The sequence below is a fragment of the Acanthamoeba castellanii genome, assembly GCF_000313135.1.
Source record: "Acanthamoeba castellanii str. Neff unplaced genomic scaffold scf7180000084768, whole genome shotgun sequence".
Taxonomy (NCBI): Eukaryota; Discosea; order Longamoebia; family Acanthamoebidae; genus Acanthamoeba; species Acanthamoeba castellanii.
The window spans coordinates 399,139-416,768 of record NW_004457618.1 but is presented as its reverse complement, the minus strand read 5'-3'; the positions used below and the strand labels follow the sequence as shown (position 1 = coordinate 416,768).

The 17,630-nt window shown below is 59.0% G+C and overlaps 7 protein-coding genes across 7 annotated transcripts in view; 4 read left to right on the top strand and 3 right to left on the bottom strand.

Annotated features, from left to right (window-relative positions):
- ACA1_254740 (actin subfamily protein) overlaps window positions 1–476 on the top strand; it is a gene marked incomplete at both ends in the record, with an annotated part of 2,470 nt that extends 1,994 nt beyond the window's left edge. The window contains 3 exons of the mRNA XM_004367605.1: window positions 32–58; window positions 147–277; window positions 360–476. Coding sequence (XP_004367662.1) covers window positions 32–58; window positions 147–277; window positions 360–476 — 275 coding nt within the window. The remainder of the gene's footprint in view (window positions 1–31; window positions 59–146; window positions 278–359) is intronic.
- Window positions 477–806: 330 nt separating this feature from the next.
- Window positions 807–4,506, top strand: ACA1_254730 (cytochrome p450 superfamily protein; the record flags this gene model as incomplete). Its single annotated transcript, XM_004367604.1, has 13 exons — window positions 807–1,021; window positions 1,332–1,430; window positions 1,638–1,880; window positions 1,944–2,038; window positions 2,195–2,240; window positions 2,327–2,486; window positions 2,601–2,725; window positions 2,831–2,966; window positions 3,150–3,347; window positions 3,606–3,671; window positions 3,829–3,930; window positions 4,050–4,223; window positions 4,339–4,506. The coding sequence occupies 13 exons, from the start codon at window positions 807–809 to the stop codon at window positions 4,504–4,506; spliced, it is 1,827 nt and encodes a 608-aa protein (XP_004367661.1).
- Window positions 4,507–4,905: 399 nt separating this feature from the next.
- Window positions 4,906–6,141, top strand: ACA1_254720 (GDSL-lilke lipase/acylhydrolase family protein; the record flags this gene model as incomplete). Its single annotated transcript, XM_004367603.1, has 4 exons — window positions 4,906–5,023; window positions 5,179–5,411; window positions 5,574–5,628; window positions 5,759–6,141. Coding segments are annotated over 4 exons (789 nt in total), but the record flags the coding sequence as incomplete, so codon positions are not given.
- Window positions 6,142–6,628: 487 nt separating this feature from the next.
- On the bottom strand, window positions 6,629–10,003 carry ACA1_254710 (leucine rich repeat domain containing protein; the record flags this gene model as incomplete). The annotated part of the gene is made up of 9 exons (XM_004367602.1): window positions 6,629–6,646; window positions 6,725–7,086; window positions 7,234–8,744; window positions 8,844–9,010; window positions 9,114–9,162; window positions 9,243–9,371; window positions 9,450–9,535; window positions 9,671–9,854; window positions 9,936–10,003. The coding sequence occupies 9 exons, from the start codon at window positions 10,001–10,003 to the stop codon at window positions 6,629–6,631; spliced, it is 2,574 nt and encodes an 857-aa protein (XP_004367659.1).
- Window positions 10,004–10,133: 130 nt separating this feature from the next.
- On the bottom strand, window positions 10,134–12,774 carry ACA1_254700 (RhoGAP domain containing protein; the record flags this gene model as incomplete). Its single annotated transcript, XM_004367601.1, has 6 exons — window positions 10,134–10,245; window positions 10,341–10,465; window positions 10,568–10,733; window positions 10,841–10,922; window positions 11,015–11,090; window positions 11,212–12,774. The coding sequence occupies 6 exons, from the start codon at window positions 12,772–12,774 to the stop codon at window positions 10,134–10,136; spliced, it is 2,124 nt and encodes a 707-aa protein (XP_004367658.1).
- Window positions 12,775–12,776: 2 nt separating this feature from the next.
- On the bottom strand, window positions 12,777–14,516 carry ACA1_254690 (uncharacterized protein; the record flags this gene model as incomplete). The annotated part of the gene is made up of 1 exon (XM_004367600.1): window positions 12,777–14,516. One exon carries the CDS (start codon window positions 14,514–14,516, stop codon window positions 12,777–12,779), a length of 1,740 nt encoding a protein of 579 aa, XP_004367657.1.
- A 715-nt stretch (window positions 14,517–15,231) lies between these two features.
- On the top strand, window positions 15,232–17,445 carry ACA1_254680 (glutathione reductase; the record flags this gene model as incomplete). The annotated part of the gene is made up of 11 exons (XM_004367599.1): window positions 15,232–15,279; window positions 15,389–15,506; window positions 15,576–15,722; window positions 15,789–15,873; window positions 15,954–16,025; window positions 16,095–16,215; window positions 16,342–16,555; window positions 16,646–16,804; window positions 16,878–16,963; window positions 17,054–17,248; window positions 17,320–17,445. 11 exons carry the CDS (start codon window positions 15,232–15,234, stop codon window positions 17,443–17,445), a joined length of 1,371 nt encoding a protein of 456 aa, XP_004367656.1.
- Window positions 17,446–17,630: the final 185 nt, after the last annotated feature.

Genomic DNA, 17,630 nt, shown 5'->3' with positions numbered 1-17,630 from the left:
CGGCCCTGCCACCTCGCTCGGCCGTCTCCAGGCCGAAGTTGCCGCCCTCGCGCCCCAGGTACGCTCCGTGTTTTTCATTCCGCACACGCACCACCGAACGCGCAGGACCGCACACGCGAGAGAATGCTGACTGGCGGGTTCTGAAGGCGTAGAGGTGCGAGTGGAGAGCCCGGCGAGGCCAGGGCTGGCCGTGTGGGAGGGCGGATCGATTCTGGCCTCGCAGCCCAGCTTTGAGGGCGCCTGGATGACCAAGCACGACTACGACGAATATGGTAACGTGTGCACTGCTCTTTTGTACATATGCATTTGCTCCTTTGTTGCTCACTCACGTGTGTTGCGTCATGTGTGCTGTGCGGCAGGCCCGTCCCTTGTTGAGCGCCTCTGTTTCTGATGACATTAGTGGCAAGCAGCAGGACTCTGGACTTTTGTGGCGCCAGCTCGGTGTGGGTTCGATTCCCACCAGCAACGGCTTTTAGGCGCGGAAGTGAGGTCGCAGTTCAACAAAATCATAGATGGACACGTCCCTGTGGGCAAGCTTGTGGGCACCCATCTACTACGTGCTGGTCCATTGCAAGTGGCCTGTGATTATCACTTCCACATTCGCTTACTTCTACAATAGAGATGTGCCGACTACCGTCTTTTTCATTGGAGCCTTCGGATGTAATCTCGTAGGTGCGTAGATTTCTCATCTCAATTCAGGAGATTTTGAGGAGATTGATCGATCGTCTCTCCTTCCATCAGCCAAGACGTGCAAGACTCTGATCCAGCAGCCACGGCCATCCAATGCCAAAAAGCTTGATGAAGGAATGCCGTCGCGACATGCATCGACTCTCTACTACTTCGCGTCCTATTTGACAGTGTACTTCCTATCCACCTACGGCCTCGGCGATGTTTGGTTGCGAGTAGCGCTCCTTCATCTCCTTGCCTTCGGCATGATTGCGGTGCGCTACACGGAGCAGTACCATTCGATTCCGCAGCTCATCGCCGGCGCCGTTCTGGGCAGCACCTTTGGCACTGCCTGGTACCACCTCGCGACAACCTGCATCAACCCTGTCGTTCAGCAGCAGTTGTCACCATACATTTAGTTTTCAGAATCTCTGTCTCCGTCATCCTGCGTGTGCCGTGGTGTGCCGCGACGACATCGACACCGCACACGCCGGCACGCACACGTCGTGCAGGAGAGTATCTTGAACGCCCACCACAACCACAACGACACGGTGTGTGACACCGCACACAACACCGTATTAGTGCCCAATCACAAACGGCGTGGTGTAGCTTTGGCTCGGCAAGCCTTCGCGTCATTCTACAACAGCAGACACCCCACACGGCAGCAAGATGTGGAGTGCGGGTGTGGCGGCTTTGGGGGCACTGTGGTCGCTTCCTGCGCTGGGCCAGCTCCTCCTCTTGGCCGTCATCTTGTTCATCACCTGGTACTTGACGTCATTCTTATAATTCATCGTTTCCTATATTATTCGAGATCTTTCTCCTTCCGAGAGATCTGCATTTAATTGAGATTAATACCAACTTATATTATTCTATTAAATATAATAGAAATATATGTATATTTATTAACATTTTATCATGCATTATTCTATTTATTTTACAGTTTTTTTCTTCTTACGCTTGGATGCGGGCAGGTACCAGGTGGCGATGGCGCGGCAGAAGAACGTGCTGCGGAGCGTGCACAAGGACATCGTGATCATCACCCAGCCTCTGATCTGCTACTCGCCGCTCATGTTCATTCTGCCGCGCTACTGGCTGCGCTGGCTGTTCCCCTACCGCGCCCTCGACATGCACGAGGCCCTCCACGAGGTCTTCACCAGGACCGGCGCCCGCGCCGTCGGCTTCGCCTCGCCGCTCCACACCGAAGTCTACTTCAAGTACGCACACCGCACGCACCGCACACGCACACGTCGCACAATTCTGACGGCCAACGCACACAGCGATGAAGACATCATCCGCGAGTTTACGGTCAAGCAGCACGAGAAGTTCCCCAAGGCCTACAAGGACTACGAGGTGCTTCGGTTCTGGGGCGAGAGTACGTACCAATTCTCTTTTTATTTATTTTAAATTTTTATTATATCTATTTGTGTGCTCTATTATTAGGCTCACAGGCTTCTTGTGTCGCGTTCACTGGTGACTCGAACAATTACTTATTTTTAAAAATTATTATTTATATATTCGTTTTATTTAGACATCGTCACGGCTCCCTCTGAGGGTTATGAATGGAAGAAGCACAGGTACGCACGACACACACGACACACGATCTTACACACGACACGACACACGGGCACTGATGCGTCTGTGTTGGTGTTGCATGAAACAGGGCGCTCCTCACGCCAGCGTTTTCGTCGAGCAATTTGCGGCTGGTGGCCAAGGTGACTGTGGACAACACCAACACGCTGTTCGCCAAGTGGGACCAGCAGCGCAAGACCACCCAACTGGGCGAGGTGCTCGATGTCCACGTCGACGAAGACACCATGCGCGTACGAAAAGCTATTATTATTATTACTTATTATTTATTTTATTTATTCCTATTATTATTATTATTATTTACTCAGAGATTATTAACCATAAATGATGATTGTTTGGCGGTGCAGTTGATGTTGTACGTGATCGCTGGTGCGGGCTTCGGCCAGGAGTTGGGATTCGACAAGTCCGACGAGGACTACGACAAGTCCAAGTTCTCCATCTCCTTCACTGAAGCCATGTCCGTCGTCTCCAAGTACGTCGCACACACTCCACCGCACACGCTCACACCGCACACACGCACGACCGCACACATCGCACACGACACACATTGATGTGTGCGCGCGATGGTGGCGGGCAGGTACCTGCTGTTGTGGATTGCGTTCCGTCCGGTGTTCAAGCTGCCCTTCCCGGCACTGCGGAAGATCCAGCAGGGCTTTGTCGACTTCGAGGCCCACGTCAAGGACATGATCGCCAATCGGAGCGCCGAACTCACCGTACCATTCCTCTCTTGCTCCTCACACGCGTGGAACACACACGACACACACGACACACACCAAAGCACACGACACACACGACACAAACACACACGACACACACGACACACACGACACACGACATACACGACACACACACATGACGCACACCAAAGCACACGCGCTCACTTGGCGAGGTTGCAGGCGGCGTCGGCGGCGGAAAAGGAAGAAGAAAAGGAGGCGGAGAAGGAGAGCGAGGCTGATGCGGAGATCGATCCGGCAAGCCAGCGCAGCGATTTGCTGAGTCTGCTGCTCAAGTCGCGCGCCGAAGACGCACGACACAACCTCACCGACGAGGAGATCTTCTCCGACTCGTTCATCTTCCTCCTCGCCGGTATGCCAGTTTCCCCTCCAATCAACAGAACTGCTCTTTTGTGTTGGCGCTCACTCGTGTGTTTTGTGTTGCGTGTCGTGCTACTTTGCCGCCTCTTGTAGGACACGAGGTGCGTCAACGAATTGATTATTTCTATTTTATTTTTTATCCAACTGCTCTATTTTTATTGATTTTATTATTATTATTATTATTATTATAATTCTCTTTAATTCTATTTAGTCAATATTTTTGTGGGCTGACGCGTGTTTTCTTTGCTTTTCGTGCAGACCACGGCCCATTCGACCGCCTGGGCGTTCGCTCTGCTGGCCACCAACCCCAGCGAACAGGACCGCGTACGTGCGCGCGTGTCGTGTCGTGCGTGTCGTGCGGTCGTCTAACTTGGCACGTGTGCGTTGTGATGCGTTGCAGCTCCACGAGGAGGTGGTGGCGGTGCTGGGCGAGGACGGAGACCCCACTTACGATGACTTCGACCGCCTGATCTATGCCCAGTGCGTGTTCAAGGAGACCCTCCGCCTCATGCCCCCCGTGTGGGCGCTCGGCAAGTACTGCACCGAACACACCCGCCTCGTCGACCACCACGTCGCACCCAACGTAATGCCGCCGGCGCCTCTCTTTCGCTCTGCTTCGCCTTCACATGTGTTTCTCACCGTGTGTCGTGCGATGTGTGCGTTGGGTCGTGTGTGTGTGTGTGTGTGTGGTCGTGCGCGTAGATTCGAACGACGATGGCGATCTATTCGCTGCACCGCAACCCCAAGTACTGGACGGAGCCGGACAAGTTTGTGCCGTCGCGCTTCGACGCCCGCGTCAGCCCGCCGGTGTCGGCCTACTCCTACGTCCCCTTCTCGCTCGGCCGACGCAGCTGCCTCGGCAACCGCTTCGCACTCGTACGGCCGGCCTTCATACCATCGCACCGCACCACACCGCACGCGCACGACCGCACACGACACACCGCACACACCGCACACGACCTCATTGTGAATGTCTTTGTTTGGTGAATAGGTGGAGGCGACGATGTTCCTGGCCAAGGTGATGCAAAAGTACACGATCCACCTGCCGCCGGGCACGGACCTGAAGAAGCTGTTCGACGCGGAAAACGTCATCACCCTCACGCCCCGCAACGGCATGCACCTCTGGCTCAAGAAGCGAAACCCAGCACACGCCAGCTAAAACCAAAGTAGAACTCTACTTTTTTTTCATGTTTTCTTTTTACTGTACTGAACTGCACCACTACATGTACAATTGCCACTGGCTTCTACTTCTAGATGTTGGTGGTGATGGTTTGTTGGCTTCTACTTCAAGCTGACCACGTTGGTGGTGGTTTGGTGGCATGACACGTCATCAATATAAAGCCATAACTCCGGTTCGGCGGAATGGTTAGCAAAGTGGCGCCACCGTGTTTCTGATACAACTTTTCCAGCAGCAATCTTTGGAAATGAAGATCATCTCAACCTCCAGCGCCAACTACCTCATCTACCTTCTCCTCCTTTTGTTTTCGATTCACATACACACAATCAATAGCTGCCAGGAGCCAACCATGCAGACAGATGCAGAATCATCACAGAAGATGCGAGTGACGCTCATTGGCGATTCGATTCTGGACAACAAGGCCTACGTGAACCGCACGCAGCCCTCCGTTTCGCAGCTGCTACGCAAGAAGGCCGTCGACCTCAACCTCGACTGGACCGTCACCCTCTGCGCTAGTACGATTCCATCATCTCATTTATTTGTTATCTTTTTATTATTTTATAAAGAGCTATTTATTATCGAATAAACGTAAATAATCAATTAAAAAAAGTAATCAACAATTATTTATAATTTATGATTATTTTTTTTCCACAGTTGATGGCGACGTGATGGCCGGCGTGCCACGTCAGCTGCGGACGGTGCCCAACGACACGGACGTGCTGGTGCTCTCCATTGGCGGCAACGACGGCCTGCGCTACCTGCGCAAGCTGCAGTCGATCGGCATGCACAACCCGCTCAACGTCGTCTCGCTCCTGAACGAGGCGTGGACCGAGTTCTCCCAGTCCTACGGCGACACCCTCGACAAGACCATCGCGCTCGGGAAGAAGGTGAGCCGTGTGCGGCCATGTGTGTCGTCGTGCGTGTGTCGTGTTGCGTGTCGTGTGTCGTGTCGTGTCGTGTCGTGGGCGGTCTGACTCATGGATGTGGTTGGGTTTGAATAGGTGATTGTGTGCAACATCTACTACCCGTGTTTCTCCAGTTGGGTGCAGCAAAAGGTGTCCTGCGCTGGCCTCTACGTCATCAACAAAATCATCATTAGCGAAGGTAAACCGCACACACACGACCGCACACACACACCGCACACACCACGACCGCACACACACACACACACACACACCACGACCGCACACACTAATCCGAGTGTGTATGTGTCTCTGTGTGTTTGTGAATGTAGCGGCCAAGCGCGGTCTGCCGGTGATCGACCTGGCGACGGTGTTCGACCAGGAGCAGGACTACGCCAACCCGATCGAGCCGGGCGTGCCGGGCGCCGACAAGCTCACCGCCAACGTCATCAAGATCGTGCGCGAGCACCGGTGGGACGAGGGCCATCGGGTCTACGCCGAGCGGGCCTACACCATCGCCGCCGGCTCGGTCGACGAGCTGCGCGACGACGAGTGGAGCCACGAGCCGCGCGCCCATCAGCTCGGGCGGTGGTCCTGGGAGGTGGCCGAGCAGGAGGAGGCCGCGGTGGCCAAGGCGGCCGCGGAGGCCGACCGCAGCCCACTGGGCGACCTTCCCGACCTCCAAGACAACGACCGCTTCCGCACCGAACTTTAATAGAACTTATTCAAACAATAAACAACAAAATATTTAATATACAAAATATATTTATTTAAACTAAACAACATCACTGAAAAACTTGGGTGTCCCACAAGTGGGTGGCTGGAGGAGGTCGAAGGTACTTACGTCGTGCTCGCCTGGGCGTGGGTAGTGCGAGGGTGCTCTCATGCTACAGACGTTCTACGGCATCGGGGACGGGCGAATATATCTCCAACCCGTAATCGCTCGTCTCCAACCGACGGCTATCAACTGCAACAATGAACAAACCATCAGGGGACGGCTTATCCTTGAAAGACTTGGCCGTCCTTTCGGTTGTCGCAGACGCTGTCGGTAAGCCTGGCGCATAGCTCCATCACCCTTTTTGGCCTCTCACCCCAAAGGTCGCGCGTGTGCGGCGTGTGCGGCGTGCGTGTGCGGTTAGGAAGATGAGACTTTGAACAAATGAAGCACCATTCGTCTGCAACGTGGCGTGTCTTGCGGCCGACTAGTCCCTCGACGTGACCTGCGCCAACCGCCATGTTTACGTCGTCAGGCGTCGTATTTGGGCGCGAACGAAGTATCATAGTTGGCACGAACGCACCAAATGGCTCAGCTTGGTGCAGTGCCGCGCGACGTGTTCGTAGACGGCCTGCGGCACGAGGGGCAGGTCTACCAGGCGCAGCTCGGTCGCCAGAGGGCACTCGAGCGGGTCCACGCTGCGCAGCTGCGGCGCGGCTTCGATGCAGAGGGACTGCAGGCGCGGCGCCACGACGGCCACGCTGGCCAGGTCGGGGTTGTGGGTGAGCGCTAGCCGCTCCAGGCTGGGGCTGTCGACCACCACCACCTCGGCGAGCGCGGCGCAGTGGTGCGCGCCCACCTCGTCGCACGCCTGGCTGCCGGCGACCACCAGCTTCGTCACCCCGGGCACCTCCCACAACAGCAGCGTCACCAGATTCACCATTCCTGGGCACACGCGCGCGCTCATCAGTGGTGAAACGACACGACACACGACAAACGACACACACGACACACACGACACACGCACGACCGCACACGCGCACACGCGCACACGCGCACACGCGCACACGCGCACACGCATAGTTGGCATACCTTGGAGGTTGAGCGTGCCGGAGAGGTGCGGCATGTTGGCCAGGTGGACGGTGGAGAGTGCGGCGTGCTGGACGTCGTTGAGTTGGGTCACGCCCTCGATGTCGAACAGGCTGAGGCCCACCAGCCGCGGGCAGCCCTCCAGCACCCGCCGCAGGCCTTCGGTCGTGGCCGCCGCGTGGGTCAGCGACAGCTGCTGCAGGCTGCGCGACGCGATCTGGCCCACCTGGCGCAGCCGCAGTTCGTCGCCGATCGACGCCACAAAGTCTAGCGACAGATCGTGCAGCCGGCCCAGGCCCTGAACGGCGCGCTGGAGCGCATCGGCGTCGGCGTCGGCGTCGTCGTCGTCGTGCGGCACGTCGGCCCGCAGGGTCTGCAGCAGCGGCGTCGCGGCCACGAGTCCCGCCAGCGTCAATCCGGGGCCGAGCCGCAGGTGGTCCAGGTGGAGCGCCAGGCGCTTGAGCCGCGGGCACTCGAGCCTCACCAGTTGGGCCGGCTCGCCCTCGTCCGACGCGCGCCAGTCGAGCCGGGCCAGCTTCGGGTGGCGCAAGTCGAGCCGCATCGTCACCGTCAGCGGCGGCTCGAACGTGCACTGGCACCACTGCAGCGTCCGCAGCTTGCGCAGCCCCGCCACCGTATCGCTCCACTTTCGCTCCACCCACCTCTCCACGCTGACGTCATCATCACCATCATCACCATCGGCGTCGTCGTCATTGTTGTGGTCGTTGTCGTGGTCGTGGTCGAGGGTGAAGGTGACGAGCTCGAGCACGAGCTTGTTGAGCCGCGGGAGCTGGGTCAACTGGTCGAGCGCGGCAAAGGCCACCTGCGACGATGAGACCACCAGCTTGGCCAGGCCCGTGAAGGCCGGCGACACGACCGACGGCGGCGGCCGGCAGAGGGGCAGGCGCGGCCCGCAGGCCACGGCGCCGCCGGCGGCGGCGACAAAGTCAAAGTCTACGCCGCTGAGCTCGAGGGCGAGAAGGTGGTCGAGCGCGCCGAGCGCGAGGGCGAGCTCGTGCGCCGGGATGAAGCCGCCCTGGTAGCCGGTGTCGATGGCGAAGCTGGTGAGCGACGGGCACGACGACGCGATGAACGCGGCCAGGTGGTCCACCGACGGCACGTCCGACCGCGTGTCGTTGTACTCCATCCGCAGCTTCTCCAGGCGCCTCAGCTGCGGAAAGCGCAGCGGCCTCTTCTCTTCTTCTTCTTCTTCCTCCTCCTTCTTCTTCTTCGTCTTGCCCTCGGCCTTCTCACCGCGCCGTGGCGTGAGTGTGTCGACATCATTGTCGACGTCATCATCGGCGAGTGCGATGTGCGGCAGGAGCTCGCCGCCGAGGAGGCAGTGGGGCAGCCGCGTGAGCAGCGGGCAGGTGGTCAGGCAGCGGACCAGGGTGTCGATCCACTGGCCCCACCTCCGGTCCTCCTCGTCCTCGTCCTCGTCGTCGTCGTCCACCATCGACCTGAAGATGTAGCTCGGCGGAATGTGGAACTTGACGAACTTCTCGATCCCTCGCCTTTCTATGCAAATTTTACCTCCGATGAGCGTGTGCGTGTGCGGTGGTGCGTGTGCGGTGGTGTGTGCGGTGGTGCGTGTGCGTGTGCGTGTGCGGTACGTAAGGAAGCGCTCGATGCCCTGCGGGGTGATGTTGGTCTCTCGCAGCGAAAGGGAGGTGAGGCTCGGGAGGGCCTGATGGCGCTCATCTTCAGCGGGACCCTCGACCCATGCCAACAAGGGGTCCAGGAGCGCATCCGAGAGCCCAATAAACGATACGTCCAGTGCCTGTCGTGTGCGCGCGTGGGCGTGCGCGCGTGCGTTAGCAACGAAGCTGGCGCTGTAGAGTGGTAGGATCGAACCTCGAGCCCGGACACGCCTGTGCAAGCACTTCGGTGCACTTGTCGTCGAGTCGCCAGCATTTGTGGGCGACCAGCGATCTGTATCACACTCAGTTGATTTATTTATTAATTTATTAAAACAAATGAAATAATAAATAAACAAATAAAGGCTGACGAACCGCAGATGTGTGAAGGGGCGCAGATGCGCCAGGCCTGCGTTGGTGATGCCGCAGAGGCTGAGGTCCAGCTGCTCGAGCGTGCCCACGGCTTGACTCTGCGCCAGCTGTTCGAGAAACGAGTCATCCACCCTGTAGTCCTCAGTGAGCCATCGCCACCATCACGCCCGGCAGCGGTGCACCGCCTTGTGGCGTCAATGGGTGGTGTACCGCGTGGCTGTCGCGTCGAGCGAACGAAGGCTCCCGCACAGTGCTGCGGCTCCGGTCAGTGCGCCGCGGGACAGAAACGGAGTTTCCTGATCACCACAACGTTCATGTCATCAGGTGGTGTGCATGTCGTACGTGTCGTGCGTGTCGTGCGTGTCGTGTCGTGCGTGCGTGCTGCGTGTCGTCGTGGCATGCGTGTCGTGCGTGTGTGTTGCGAAAAGCACGTACTGGAGGGGGAGACGGGTGACGCCGGGGAGTGCGGCGAAGAGGGGCAGCGTGTAGTCGTCCACCAGCTCAGCGCGGAGCATGGCCTGCGCGACCCTGTCGCCCACTGCCGCTACCTCGGCCGACAGCGCCAGTGCCGCCCTTCGCCTGCGGTGGTGCGGCGCCTCGCCAGCGGCCTCCTCCCTGCTCGCACCACACGGGGCGTTGTAGAGCAAATGATAAAAATATGCTAAAAATAAAGAGATTTGTTGCAGGTTGTCGTACGTGGCCATGACGAGGAACCGCTTTACCAAAGCCGCCACACACTGCTCCCAGAGCGGCGGCGCTTCCATCATCTTGCTAGAGCGTTCTTTATTGCTTTTCTTTTGCTTTTCTCGTTGCAGCTTTTCTTTCTTTGTTAAAAAAAGAAATTATGTACAGGCCCAAGAAGAAATGCAAGCGACCCGCCGAAGAAGAACACCATCAGTCGAGGGAAATGAGGGGCACGCCGAGGTTGGCGTAGCTCTGGAAGAGGTTCTGCACGAACATCACTTCGAACGTCGAAAGATAAAACATGATCGCCTGGTCGCCACACCTGCTAGACACACCACACACAACGCACACCATGGTGCAGTTAGTAACGTGCAGAGATGATGATGGGTAGGACAGGGCTGGTCAAGCCTCGTGTACCGAAGGAGGCTGGGCGCGAACACGATGGCGAGGTTGTGTGCGTTCATCATGGTCTTGATGACCTGCTTGGGCTGCGTGATTCGCCGCACGAACTCGCAGATGCACCACACCACGCACTTGTTGATCTGAACCACACGTCAACCACACACGTGTGCGGTGAGTGCGGTGTGTGTGCGTGTGTGCATGTGTGCGCGTGTGGCGTGTGTGGCGTGTATGCGTGGTGTTACCTCGGGGATGCGGTCGATGATGAGCAGGGATTGGTCGGGCCTGTTGGCATTCTTGACACAGTCATTGTAGAATTCCTCGGGGATGATCGGCTCGGGCAGCTGGGACAGCCACGCCTCCATGCACGACGCGATCGCATAGCAATCGAACGCGCACACGTCATAGTCCCTAAGCGTGTGCGTGTGCGTGCGGTGTGTGCGTGTGCGTGTGCGTGCGTCAGTTTCCATCGCACACTATGCAAAATAATAAGTTGAAGCTCTTAAGAAAGCAAATACCTGATTTCGAGCTGGTCCTGGAGCCGTTGCACCTCAACGCTGCTGCCCGACACTCGGAAAAGGCCCTCCATGTTCCCCGCAGCTGTGCGCAGCCACGATCGTGGACCGGTCAATCCGCCACGACCAGTCAGCCACACACTGTTCGGTGTGTTCGAGTAGTGGGGGTCGGCGTACCGCCGCTTCGCTGGAGGAGCGCACGGCAGAGGATGTACATCACGCGAGGCACTGCCAGCGTTGGAATTCCGAGCATCTGAAGCGCACACGACACACACGACACACACGACACAAAGGCACATCGGTCGGTCAAACGAGTGTTGCACACATATACGTGGCGGTGGTGCAGGATGATATTGTTCGTTTAGAGTGTTTACCTTTTCCTCGAGGCGCTGGTTCTCGATGAGCCGGGCCAGCGATTTGCCGAAGAGCGGCTGGCCCATGGCCTGCACCGCCACGCTGTACCGGATCTCGCCCTCCGCCTGCCTGGTATTATGCGTCGCCACCGGCACGACTGCCGCGGTACACCACTCCTCCTTCTGCTCCTCCTTCTCCTTGCCCTTGTCCTCCGCTACACGCACCTCTTCTTCCTCTTCACCTTCATAGAGCTGCTGCTGCTGCTCCACTTCTTTTCCCTTACCGCGCTCCCACTCCTCGAGCTCGTCTTCTTCATCTTCGTCCTCCTCGATCAGCTGCTCCTCCTCGACCTCGTCGTCGTCGCCGTCGACCTCGCGCTCGCCGCTACCCTCGACCGCCTCGTAGTTGTCGTTGTTGTCGCCGTTGTCGCCATCGTGGTCGGTGATGCCGACGGCGGACGAGCCCGTTTGACGACTGTTGGCCAGAAGGGTGTCCATGGGCAGCCGAGCGCTCACGCTCGACGTGGGCGTTTCGTTCTCGTCGTTCTCGGCTGTCGCCCCCGGCTGCGACTGGGGCTGCGGCTGCACGGCGTCTTTGGCCTTCTTCGACCCCCCGTGGGGCCGCTTGCGCCAGAACGAAACGAGCCTGCCACCGCCGCCGGCGCTTGTGGTCTCCTCGGCAGCTGCTTCGTCGGCCGGGACGCTGTGGTCGGGCGTGGTCGAGTCCTTCTTGCGCATCGCGCGCAGAGACACCGACTTGAAGGCCCGACGACGCTGCTGACGTGGCGACACGGCGGTCTCCTCATCTTCGTCGTCGTCGTCTTCATTCTTGTTCTTGGTGTCGACATCGTCTTCGTTCTTCTTCTTGGTGAGGTCCTTCTTCCGCCTCAGCTTTCCGAAGAAGTGGCTGTGCTTCTTCGCGCCGCCGCCGCTGCTGCCGACCTTGCCGGCCGAGACCTCATCGAGTCGCTCGGCTACCACCTCCTGGCTGCTGCTGTCGACATCGTCGTCGGGCTGCTGCTTGTCCTTGTTGCGCTTCTTCTTCTGGAGGCGGAGCTGCCGCTTGAGGTCCTTGACCTCGCGCATCCACACCCGGGCGCGCTTCTTCTCCTCCTTCTTGGCCCGCTTCTCGAGCTTCTTCATCTCGCGCCGCTGCAGCTTGGCCCGCTTCTTCGCCAGCTGCTTCCGGGTCCGCCGCTCCTCGGCCGACTCCCGCCGGCTCGGGCGCGCCTCGGCCTTGGGGTGCCGTTTGACCGGACTGCCGTGGCCGGCCAGCTCGGCCAATGTAGCCCGATTCTGCGGCAGACTGTCGACAGAGTCGTTGCTGTCGACGTCGACGTCGTCGACATTGTGGTCGCGCCAGATCACGTTGCGCCGCTGCAGCGGGGAGGCCACGGGCCGGGTCATCTCTTCGCTCTTGGAGGCGCGCACGCGAGGCACGCTCCCAGACGCGCTCGCGCTCGAGTCCATGCCGTCGCTGTCGTCCGAGTCACGCAGGATGTCCATGATCTCGTCGGTCAAGCAGCGCTTCATGAGCTTCCGCCGCTGGACGGCCTCGCTCGACGCCGTCATCACCTTCTTCATCGTCACGGGGTGGTGGCAGGACCCTCAACGCTCTCGTCGGCGGCGAGTTGATCGGCGACGGCGACTATGGCGTCGACGGCATCGCTCAGCTCTTTCTTCGCCTGCTGCTCCTCCTTCAGCTGCTCTGTGTCGTCGTCGCCCTCATCGTCGGTGTTGGCCGACGCCAGCAGATCGACGCGCCCGCGGCGGTCGAAGGTGGCCACCGACGCCACGCGGTCCATCCGCTCGCGACGGTGGACCGCCGCTCTACGCCGCGAGTCGACCGGTTGTCCCTGGCCGCCGCCGCCGACCACGGCAAAGAGCGACGGCCGCTTGAAGTTGCGCATGGAGACAGCGCGTCGGTCCGGGTCGTCGCCGCCGTGGGAGTAGTGGGTGGCCGCCAGGTGCTCGAGGTACCGCTGTTTGGTCGAGAACCGGCGCGCTCTACTAAACCCGACGCGACCGTCGTGCGCCTCCTTCGTCTCCGCCTCCGCCTTAGCCTGCCTGTTGCGCTGCTGGTGTCGGGGCTTTTTCTTCTGGCGTTGATCGAATTCATGTTGCTGCTGATGATGATGGTGATGGTTGAGCTTCGCGCCGAGTTTCTTCGCCTTGTGGCGCTCCTCTTCGGGGTCGTAGTGGAAGCGGGAGTGGTCCAGGATGTGTCCCGACGCGCCGTGGCTGTGGTTGTAGCGCGATGTGGCGTGACCCGTGCCGACGTAGGCGAACGGCTTCTTGTTGTGCCCAGCGCCAGCGCCAGCGCCAGAGGCGGTGTTGGTGTTGTCGATGCTATTGCGGATGAAGCCGAGGAGGTTGCCCTCGAGCTGCTCCCTGGCCATGCGCGTGAGTACCTCGACGACGAGGCTCAGCCGGCGGTCGCCGCGCCGCTCCTCGGCTTCCATGTCATTGATGATGGCCCGTGAGCGCTGTGGCGGCCCGCCGCCGCAGTAGCTGCGGCGCCGCATGTCGTCCTCGATGTTGTCGTTGACCTGCAGGAGTAGCTTGAGGGCTCGGCGGGCCTTGGCCTCCTTGGTCAGGTGCTCCTCCTCGCGGTCGCGCCACATGCGCACCACCTCGAACAGGTCGGCCCGCTCGCGCTCGAGCTGCTCGCGCTCCCGGGCAACCTGCATCCACTCTGAGCGTTCGTCGTCCTCCCGCTCGTGGTCGTCGCCGTCGTCGCCCTCGCCCAGGGCAAACTCGGCGTAGTCATGGCCCTCGTCTGGGTGGTGGCGGACCAGCCACACGCGGTTGTCGCTGCTGGCGGGGCGCTGGTGGGCGTGCAGTCCGGGCGCCCGGGCCGCACTGGTCGATCGGCGGACGTAGTGGGCAGACGTGGCCGGCAAGCCATCACCGATATCGATGCGGAAGGCCTGCGGCTGCGGGTGGCTGAGACGCGCGCGCGAGTCGGCCTCGCCCTTGTGCTCCCGCTCCCAGTCCAGGGCCTCCTGCGGCGGTCCGCCATGGTCGCCGTCGATGTCAAGATCAGGGAACGACGGCAGAAACACTGCATTCTCCTCGGGTTGCCGCTGTTGTTCTTGGTCGGCGTCTGCGGCGGCGCTCTGAGTGCGCAGATAGGCAAGGAGGGCGACGGACGGGCACGAGGTGCTGCGGCGGAACTGCTTGGCATTGCGTCGACGGGTCGAGCGCTTCCAGCCGCCGTCCTGCTGGCGCGCCGCGGCCTCGGCAGCTTCGAGGATCGCTGCTGTGGTAGCTGCGGCCGATGATGCCGTCAATGAGCTCCTCTCGGCCGCCGATGTAGTACTCATGAGCTCGAACCACACGCGACCAGTTGGATGGATCGTGGAGAGCGATGGGTGGTTTGTGGTGCCTTGTCTTGAAAGGAGGCCTGAAAGCAAATTGTAATCGATGGCGCGCTCGGCTCGAGGACTAAGACGACGTTGGCCTGCAGGATGACAAAAGAGACACCATCATGCAGTGCTCTTGGTTTTGAGGGCTTCAGAAGCAAACAGGTTCGTGATCCGAAGCAGGAAGCCGAGGCCGTACCTCAAGGCCTTCGCTGTTGTGGAGGCCCAGTAGAACTAACAGGAAGCAGGGATCGCCTGAAGCTGGGACCCTGACCGGGCAGGTGGCAATCGGAACTAGCGGTCCTTGAAGCGGGCTGTGCATGGTGTCACAGCTTCGTTCGGCGAGGCATGGAATCCACGCGCACTCTCGCCAGGACTGCTTATGCAAGGGATCGAATCCAGTCCTGGCGATTAGGGCGTTCTCTTAGGCTAAACTGTGTTCAGCATCTTCAATTAGAGGAAGGATGCCAAGTCAATTTCATATCGCAAAATCACAAGCCGATTGATCTTTACCTTGGTGCCGGCACTTGCGTATTGCCAAAGAGTGATCCTCGCACACGGTCCTGAACCGCCCAGCTGGGTTGGTGGTCTACTTTTCTTGTCGGCGCTACGGCAATGCTGGCGCGATTATGTTCGGCGCTTGTTGAACTACTTGACGGCCGAAGTGTTACACCGGATGAAGAGGTTCCTCGCTGTCGCTTGTACTCTGCTCCTCGCCCTTGTGGTATGTTAACGCCCGTGTCAACTCGTTCGGCAGCTTCCAATTAACTTCCTTCATTTACCATTTCATCCCCATTTCATCTTTCATTTACCATTTTATCTTCCTCGCCCAGGTTGTCAATGGGCAACAGCTGCCCATCCCCAAGACCGCACCGGGCATGCACCGGGGCAACCCGTCGGCACCCATCCACATCACTGAGTTCGCTGACTACCAGTGCCCCTACTGCGCTGGTGCTTCTTGCCTTAATCTTCTCCGTAACTCCAAGGCTGAGACTGACGTACAACCCGTGGTGCTTTTAGACTCGTACCCTATCGTGGAGCAGGTGCTGAAGCTTTACGGTCCGGACAAGATCTACTACACGCTCCACATCTTCCCGCTTTGGCTCCATCGCCAGGCCTTCATAGTCGCTGAGGCCGCTGGCGTGGTCGCCCTCAATGCCCCTGACCGTGCGGTTCCTACTCTTCCTACGTCTTCTCAACGTGCACTCACCTCCTTCTTGTGTCATCATGCAGGCTACTGGGAAGCTGCCAGCTTCCTCTTCGCCAACCAGGCCCAGTTCTACAACAGCGCCTTCCAGAACAAGACCGCTGCTGATTTGTACGCACCTCCACACACACACACACAGGATGGCCTATCCTCCTCATGGCTCACCAAGCCGCACACACGCTTGCTTGAAGGTACTCCCTGCTGGCCGGCTGGATGCCCAAGTTCGGCATCAGCCCTTCGACCTTCTACGCGCAAGTTGACAGGTACCCTTGTTCGCTCCATAAGCGCAGCTGGTGCTGAAGCTCACCTGCTTTCTTACGGGTGTGGTGCAGTGACGCCGTGTACGCGCGTGTGGATGCCGATATCCACACGGCGATCATTCGTCAGGTCTATGAGACGCCCACCTTCCTCGTCAATGGCTTCAAGGCTCTGCAGATCCCCGACAATGCCACGGTCGCCCAGTGGACCACCTTCATCGACTCCCTCCTGGCCCAGCAGTTCTGAGTGGAAAGGAAACAAAGAAAACAATAAAAAGAAATCGTGAAAAAGAAAAAGATTGGCGCATGGCGCAAATCGAAGATGTCGCTCAATGTGGTGAAGAAGGGTGTCCTCGGAAAGGACAAGTTCTTCTATCAGGCCATCGAGCTCCTGCTGCAGCCAGAAGATAGGGATGCGGGCGATGAGAGCGAGGCCAAGCTACGCGAGATGCTCAAGGAGAATCTTCAAGCGCAGCACAAGCACAAGGCATCTGCCGGCCCAGGTCGGCCAGCTACTGCTGCCGCTTCACGTCCAGGTACTTACCCTTCACACAAAATCCTTGTCCCCCCCCCCGCGTTTGTCGCATCGCGCAAGCAAATGCTGAGATGCTGGCATATACAATCAGGCCAGGAGAAGCCATCGTTCATGCGTTCGTTTTCGCGAGAGGAACGCGGGCAGGCAAAGCAGTCTCATCTGCTGCAGGCTAAGCTCAAGCCACAGGCGACTCTGTGGACGCCCTCTACCAGCCTTGCCTCACCCTCCTGGATGAAAACTGTCAAGCGAGGTTCGTTCAAGCCCGTAAGCTATCTCGTACTGCAGCCCCTCCTTTAACTGGCTCGCTTCACTTCACTACGCAGAGGGCGGCGGGCTTGTGAAGCACGAAGCAGAGCAAATTGAAGAGGAGGTGGTCGAGAGTCGGGACAGCCCTGAAGAAGACGATAGGGTGCGTACAAGAGCGTCTCTGCAATCGCTTTCCTGCCGCTCTACGCACGTCGTGTACTGATTCTCTCTCTCTCTCTCTCTCACTACACAGGCGAAGCGAAAGTATGCGGACTATCAGCAGCAGCAGCAGCAACAAGCACAGTATGGAGCCGAGGAAGGGCAGGCGGCGGGTAACTCGTTCCCGCCGGGCAGTCCTGCATTCTCATCGCCGGGCAACGACCCCGCTGGCTCGTCTCCTCCGAGCTCGCCGCCCACCGCGTCGATGCCGCCCAACAAGAAGGCGATGGTACATTACTCACTCTTCGCACCAGGCTCAAGTCGTCCACTTACGTTAACGTGTGTGTTGCTGCTCATCAGCTGGGCAAGAGCGCGGAGGGTATGGTGCACGCCCTGCACAACCGAGACCTGAAGATCAAAAAGAAGCTCAAGGAGGTCAAGAAGGCCAGGGAGGCCCGCAGCGTCCGGCCCACCTTCAACAAGTGAAGCCGCCGCAGCGGAGGAGGAGGACACCACTCATCCCTATACTACCGACCCCATCGCGCTTCTCCGCATGTGTACATATTGGGCAAGGTATCACCCATCGATCACCAATGAAGCTCTTCACCTCCCGCTCGCGTTAGGTCTCGTTTTGGCGCGAAAACTTTTGGCGCGAACGTCGCGGCCAGGGG